The sequence below is a fragment of the Chelonoidis abingdonii genome, chromosome 2 (assembly GCF_003597395.2).
Source record: "Chelonoidis abingdonii isolate Lonesome George chromosome 2, CheloAbing_2.0, whole genome shotgun sequence".
In the NCBI taxonomy this organism is placed as follows: Eukaryota; Metazoa; Chordata; order Testudines; family Testudinidae; genus Chelonoidis; species Chelonoidis abingdonii.
The window spans coordinates 22,843,993-22,851,304 of record NC_133770.1 but is presented as its reverse complement, the minus strand read 5'-3'; the positions used below and the strand labels follow the sequence as shown (position 1 = coordinate 22,851,304).

General features: G+C 45.1%; 1 protein-coding gene across 3 annotated transcripts in view; it reads left to right on the top strand.

Moving 5' to 3' along the window:
- The window catches only part of PTPRN2 (protein tyrosine phosphatase receptor type N2), a 1,143,575-nt gene that overhangs the window by 468,569 nt on the left and 667,694 nt on the right, over window positions 1–7,312 (top strand). For all 3 annotated transcript variants that reach the window (XM_075062204.1, XM_075062202.1, XM_075062203.1), the window contains exon 5: window positions 6,735–6,900. In XM_075062204.1, the coding sequence (XP_074918305.1) occupies window positions 6,735–6,900 (166 nt within the window). The remainder of the gene's footprint in view (window positions 1–6,734; window positions 6,901–7,312) is intronic.

Genomic DNA, 7,312 nt, shown 5'->3' with positions numbered 1-7,312 from the left:
AGTTGCTAGGGTAAAAGTTTTCCGACGAACGTGCACGCGCGGCGCGTACACCTACTGGAATGGATATGAGCAACACATCTCGAAGAACAAGAGTTACAAGGTAAGTAACCGTGTTTTCTACCTGCACCTATTAGAATCTCACATGCCTGACCTGTCAGTTCAGAGACTCTGTACTTGTGTGTTGGCTCTGGGCCTTCTCCCCTACTTTCTGGGAATTGTGGCTCCAGTGAAATGCTGCTTCCAAGTTCAGCCATGTGCTGAGGGCTTATATAATTGAGACAGCTGCCTCCCATGTGGCTCCTCATGGCACTGGATCACAGTACAGGCAGCCTGCCTCAGTTTCCCCTCTTGGACTGTTGCAATAAAACTGCCTTTTGTGCTTTTTCTTGGTCAAAAATACCCTCCTTGATGATTAAGTTTATTACTATAAAATAAACTGCAAATAAAACTCAAAATACCAAAATAAACTCCATTCCTAACTCTACACAAGCCCTAAGTCTTCCTCCTCCCAGATCTTCCTGCTTGGGGCAGCTCTCCTGATCTCAAGGTTTTCTCTGCAGAAGTCTTTTCTCACTGTCCACATAATCTTCCTGAGTTTTCCCCTACATTGCAGCCACCTGCTGCCCTTTAGAGGGAATTACCTGATTTAATGCATTCAGCACAGGTATGCCTTATTCTGTAATCAAGCTTGGTTAGTCTAGGGTTACTATAAGTTTTCCCAGATACACCTCTACCCCGATATAACATGACCCGATATAACACGAATTCGGATATAACATGGTAAAGCAGTGCTCTGGGGGTGGGGCGGGGCTGCGCACTCCGGTGGATCAAAGCAAGTTTGATATAAAGCAGTTTCACCTATAACGCGGTAAGATTTTTTGGCTCCCAAGGACAGCGTTATATTGGGGTAGAGGTGTACTTCCTTTTTTTTTTCTTTTTTCTTTTTTTTTGATCCTCTGCCCTCTGTCTGAGCGGATTTTTCAAACAAGAAGAAATGTCTGGGATTTTTGTGAAGCAGACATTACAGCTCAGAAAGAGCTGGCTGATTGGTCCCTCCGCTGCTGCCGCAGCTGCCAAATCCCACCCACCCAGGCCCCGGCTCCCAGTCCTAGGGAGGGGGAGAGTCAGGGAGGAACTGGCAGATGGCAGGCACTACATGCCGGGTCTATGCTCGCCACTCTGCCACCATGATGGAGTGACTCTGCCCCCACTTTGAGAGTAAGGCTGCAGTACCCTCTCCAGCATCCCCCAAATACCCCTCCCAGTACACACACAGCCCTCCAGAACGCCCAACTGTACCCACCCCATCAGCTCTCCCCTCCCCCCCGCCCAGCAGTGTCCTCTTTTTGGTAACCCTATAGTCCCAGCCCTAAAGGGGCGAACCACCCTGTTCTAGCATGTCATAATAGTTATGTGGCGTGAGTCTGAAGTCCACTTACACCAGTGTAGCACATCGACTATGGTGGAATTACTTCAGACGTCCACCCCTAAAGCTGAGATCAAAATTAAGGGCAGGACACTTGATTTTTAGATATAGACATGACAGGCTACAGCTTTGTGTGAGGGATCACTGTTCACAAACCTAGGCCCGTATGTCCACAGGAAGTACTCAGATTGTGACTGCCACCCAACAGCTCTCTAAGACCTCTGGCCCACTAGAGGCTCTGCCCATGAAGCTCCTGACTGGAGTGAACATCTGGCCCCACTGATTGGCCCAGACGTGCAATTTATGCCAGAAGGAGGCACAGGAAGTTGTCTGAGCAGCGGCATGAACTTCTGCTCTATTGCTGTACTGGACCCTAACTCTGGTTTGATCCTGGCACTGTTCCCTGACTCCACTTTGATCCTTGATACTGGCATCTGACTCTGACTTGACTCCAGAGCTGTTCCCTGGTTGCTGACTCCAGTGCTGACCCATAGTATGACTCCTCACACTGATTCTGGCTCAACCTTTGGCATAACTCCTGACCTCAGCTCTGGCCCCTACCCGTTCCCTGGTTTCCATGCTTTGTTAATGAATGACTAAAACTCAGCATGGTGGTACTCTTCCAAGCTCTGCCTTCAAAATAAACTCCACCTGTGTGAGTCCATAAAGTGAGAACTAGTCTACACTGAAAACTACATAGGCATATGTCATAAACAGATAGCTAAGCGTTAATGTTTCTTTTTCCTGTAAAGGGTTAACAAAGGGAACCAACCCCCTGACAAGAGGACAAATCAGGAAACCGGATTTTTCAAAGCTTAAGGGAGGGAATTTGTGGGTGTTTCTTGGTCTTGGGTCTTTGTCTGTTCTGTACTCTCTCAGCTATGAGAGGATCTATTTTCAGTCCTTCTAATGTGTTTCTCAGTTGTGAGTACAAAGGTAGCAAAAGTATAGTCTTTTAACTTGTTTTGCTGTATTTGCATCTGTGTATCTGGCTGGTGGAGTCTTTATGTGTATTTGGCTATAAGTACTTTAAATTGTATTGTTTTTGGATAAGGCTGTTTATCCCTTTTCTATTGTTTATTCATTTTCTATAAGTTGAAAAACCCGTACCTTACCATCTGATTACATAGAACTATTATTCTAATTCTTTCTTCTTTTTTTATTAAAATTTGCTTTTAAGAACTGTTGATTTTTTTTTTCTAGTTGGACCACCAGAAAATTGATGAGAGAAAAGAAGACAAGGGGGAGGGGAAAACAACTGCTCTCTGTGTTTAACTTCTAGAGGCCCAGGGCGGGAAGAGCTAGGGGAAGAGAGACGAGAATCTTTTCTGTTTTCCATGTATTTGGGTTTGTCTCTTTTGTGATGAAGGAGACTGCTTCTTGGTATTGTGATAGTAAGAGAGGTTGCATCAGTAACTCTCAGGTTAAGCCCAGAGAGGAAAATTCTGGAGTGCGTAGAGAGAGAGGTGGGGGAATGTTATGTCCCTTTGTCTGAGAGACTCAGGAACATCTCAGTCTTGGGGTCCCCACAGGAAGTTTTGGCCACTGGGATATTCTGTATGTTTGGTGGGGAAAGCCTATCGGGGTACAGCCCCTGTCCCAAAACTGACCGTTAGCGTCCAAGAATCTGGGTGCCTACATGAACGCCCCTACAGCTCAATATCCAGCTTATATCTATCTAGCTGCCACCCATCCAAATTTCCAGGGTTGTTTTTGGGGCCCTTTTCTTGGTGTCCCCCCAAACTTCCCTGGAGGACCCCAAGACTCAGAAAACTCCTGAGGGGCTACACAAAAGGAATTAACCCACTTCCTTCCCCTCGTCTCATCACCAGACTCTTCCTCTCCTGGGCTAACCTGAGAAGATTGCATGCAATTTCTTTAATCACAATACCAAGAGAAGCTGTCTCCTTATTCCACACAAGAGCACACAACCCCAAATAACAAGGAAACAAAAGGAGATTCCATCTCTCATTCCCCGTAGCTCCTTCCTGCTGCTAAGGGGGACACGTCAGCGACAGTTTAAACACAGTAGCATATGGTTTCCCCCCCCCTGTCTTCACTTTCTCCGTAACAAGTAAAACTCAAAATGTTTTTAAAAAGAAGCTATTAATAAAAAAGAAAGAACAAGACATCAAATTATTCTCTGCATTCAAGATGACAAATACACAGGGCTATTGCTTAATAAGAAAATTGATAACAGTCTGATTCAAAAGATATCCAATTGAAACATTGCCAGCAAGTTACACACCATGTAATACACCCAAAACAACATAAAAAGCCTATATTGTTTTTTCTAACCTGTACTTTACCACGTTGGACACACGAAGATTAGAAGGAAAGCATGAAGCTGTCTCATAGCTGAGAGATAAAACAAAAGATCAGAGTCCAAAAATTCCCTCCCTGACTTTGAAAAATCCGGTTTCCTGATTGGTCCTCTGGTCAGGTGTTTGGTTCCCTTTGTTAACCCTTTACAGGTAAAAGAAACATTAACCCTTAGTTATCTATTTATGACATAGCCTATCAGATCTAAGCTGGTAATTAAGCTTAGAGGGTTCATGCTAGCTTCTCAGTTTATGAACGCTAAGGTTCAAATCTAAGTAGGAAAGCTACGACAGCATAGCTGTGTCTCTCAGGTGAGTGAAAAAACCACACCCATGAGACACATAGCTACTGCCAATCTAACTCCAGTATAGACAGTGCTAGGTCGATAGAAGAATTCTTTCATTGACCTAGCTACCATCTCTCGCGGATGTGGATTACTACAGGTACTGGAGAACCCCTCCCGTTGCTATAGTGAGTGTCACAGTAGCAATTTACATGTAGACATACCCATATGTAAGCAGGGGGATGGTCCCGCTATTGTGGGGAACTTTCCTGGCTTACACACTACCCTGGTGAAATGGGCTAGTGAAAGGATCTGACTCCTCACTCCCACTTCCTTTACCCAGAGGCCTCCCTGACCTCAGGATGCTCCTTCTACTCTTCTATGTGGTACAGTCCTTGTAACCCCAACAAGGTTGGACACAGGATTCCTGGGGGAGCTCGACTCCCATCCTTGTTGTGGTCACTTAGAGCAGGGGCTAGGGTGCCCCGCTCTGGGATGCTTTCTCTGCACTGGACGCTTCCTTGACCCACCTATCATTACATACAGTTCAAAGCAAATACAATTTATTAAACAGCAATCAATTTATTTTTAAAAAGGAAGAAATGAGAAAGGTTAAAGGAAAACACATAACCCCGCTCTGTGGCATGGGGATATCACAGCCAGCATCTCTGGAATGTCGGGTAGCTCACAGTCTGTTCCTCACAAGTCCCAGGCCTCCTTATCAGGTCCTGGTTTTGCCGCAGGGAGGCTGTGGGTCGTACACTTGGTCTGGCAGTGGCCACATGCTCTCAGGCTCTAAGTGGCAGGACCATTCTTCCCAGCATTGCCCCTACCCCGTCAGAGTTATGATCCCCCTCCAAGTCTGGCCTGCAAGGCCTCTTGGCTGGGGCATCTCCCTGCGCCGGTCCCACTGCCCAGGGTCCCCCTCGGTCTCTCCACCCTCGAGCTGCACCCAGCTCCAGACTGCTCCAGCTCCAGCACTCTGCCTCAGTTCCAGCTTCATCACTCTGTCTCAGCACTATTGCTGCTGCTCTGCCTCCAGCTCCCTGGATTGCTTCTCTGGCCCCTCTGGCTCTGGTTGCTGCAGCCCTGCTCCCATCACAGGTCTGTTCTCTGGGCTGCTTCTGTAACTCTTATCCCAGCACTGACCTGCTTCCTGGGCTGCTTTTCTGGCCCCTGTGGCTGTCACGGCTCTGCTCCCCAGCTCAGCTTGGGCCCCTGCTCTCTCCTTAACTTGGCCCCTCTCTGTCTGACCCAACTCACATGGAGGACTCCTGGACTCCTGACTCTCTGATTAGCCTGCCCACCCTGTCAGTCAGGGCTGACCTGGAGCATTGGCCTCTCCCCATCGTTCCTGGGGACTATCAATCTCAAGGTCCTAATTTCCCATCGACCTTTCCCCTTTCTTTTGGTACTGTGAGCTAGCCAACCAAAACGCCCCCACTGAGTTTTAGTAATGGAACAGTCCCCTTACACATAGATAGTGCTCACAGTAGACTGCAGCAGTGGTGCTGGAACTAGAGGTGTTGGCGGTGCTCCCGCACCCCGTGGATTGAAGTAGTAGTAACTAATACCAAATCCATTGTTTCCATCATCAGCACCCCCACTATAAAAATTGTTCCAGCACCCCTGGACTGCAGATGCTCAAAATGAAATCATACATGTAGTCTGAATGCAACTGGGCGGTTTTGACTTGGCTCCTTGATTGGGAAGGAAATGGTGGGATGTCCCAAACGCCACTTGTAAAATCAAAATTAGATGTCTCCCACAGAAATTCAAATCTGGGAATCTCCATCTCCTTTCTTACATTAATGAAATAGTTAACAATGTTGACATTTAAATCATCATCATTAGGCACTCAAGTTAACATCTCAATGAGATAGATGAGTGGAGTTGTTCACACCTCAGAGCTGTTATTCCAGACTTTTTGCAGACTCACAGACACCTCTAGAGCAGTCACATTTGAGGGTTTTGCGTTTTTTTTTTGTTTTTTGTTGGCAGATGTAAGAGTTGGAGATTTAACGGGAAAAAAGAGAATGTGAAGAACATGAGAATAGCTTCAGAGACGTACAGATATACCATACCATTGCATACTGGCTCAATCTGAGCTCAGAGCCAAGCTAAATATATTCTATAAAAATAGGTAGCCTATATATCACATAAGAATCCTGGTCACAGGTGCAGATCAGAAGAAACTCTCATTCCATCCCATAACCTCATTTAAGCCCTACTGGTTGGTTAGTGGACACTGCATGTCCTTTGCCAATGGCATCTGGGGATTTTGCAAGTTAGGTTTGGGACCCACCATTGGGGCTGAAATGAAGTGGATTCTGATTGTAGGTTTAATAACTACTTTGAAGTTCTGTTGTAAGTATAGCTGTGTATCTCTTTAGGGTGCACTATAATGTTGCCTCTTGTATTTACAAATATTTTTTTCCCCTTTGGACAAGACTTTGTCCTGATTCAGGCTTTGTAGTTGATTTGCAATTAGATCATGAATTTTAATCATTATTTTATTACCTTACCAGTGGAGTTATGTTTTTATTTTGTTGAAATATAGAAATTTTCCACATTTTCTGGTGTCATGTTTAAAACTTTGTAGGTATTTTTTGTTAAGAACATTCACACAGAGCTGACTCCTGTAGCTTGAAATATAAAATGTAGTACTCCAGTAACATTCTTTTCCTTGGTTTTGATGTGCAGGACTTCAAAGCGGAGTGCTGCTGATAATGAAAGGAATTATGAGCTGGAAAAGGATGTGGACTTGGCCAAGTCCCTTCAGCAATACCTGGCATATCTAGATATTCTCTCGCAGTCTGCAGCTCCAAATTTATATCCAAGGATGAAGAATGACAAAGCTTCTGCCAAGGTTTTACCTTTAGATGCTTTCTACATTTAATATTAATTCCTTCTTTCTCCTCTGCCCTCTCCCTTTACACCCTGCTACCAGCCTTTGTTGCATGAGTAAAGACACATAGGAAACTGAATAAAAGTAGTCCCCCCCTAAAAAGTGAGCTGGTTAAGAACCTACCTCTTATGTGCTGTATTGTTACAGGGTCTGCTTCCTGCATATTAATATCCCTCAACTGAAATGCGTTGTAAAATTTAATGTAATAAACTCTCAGTAGATACACAAAAGCTGATGTATTTGTCCACAGTGAAGAGACATGCTCTATTTTTTGAAAACTGTCTCTCTGACAAGTTCATGCAATGCAATATGGTATTTTGAAGAAACTGGCAGATATTCTTGATCTCTTGGGTAATGTTTTGGCACCCTGTGA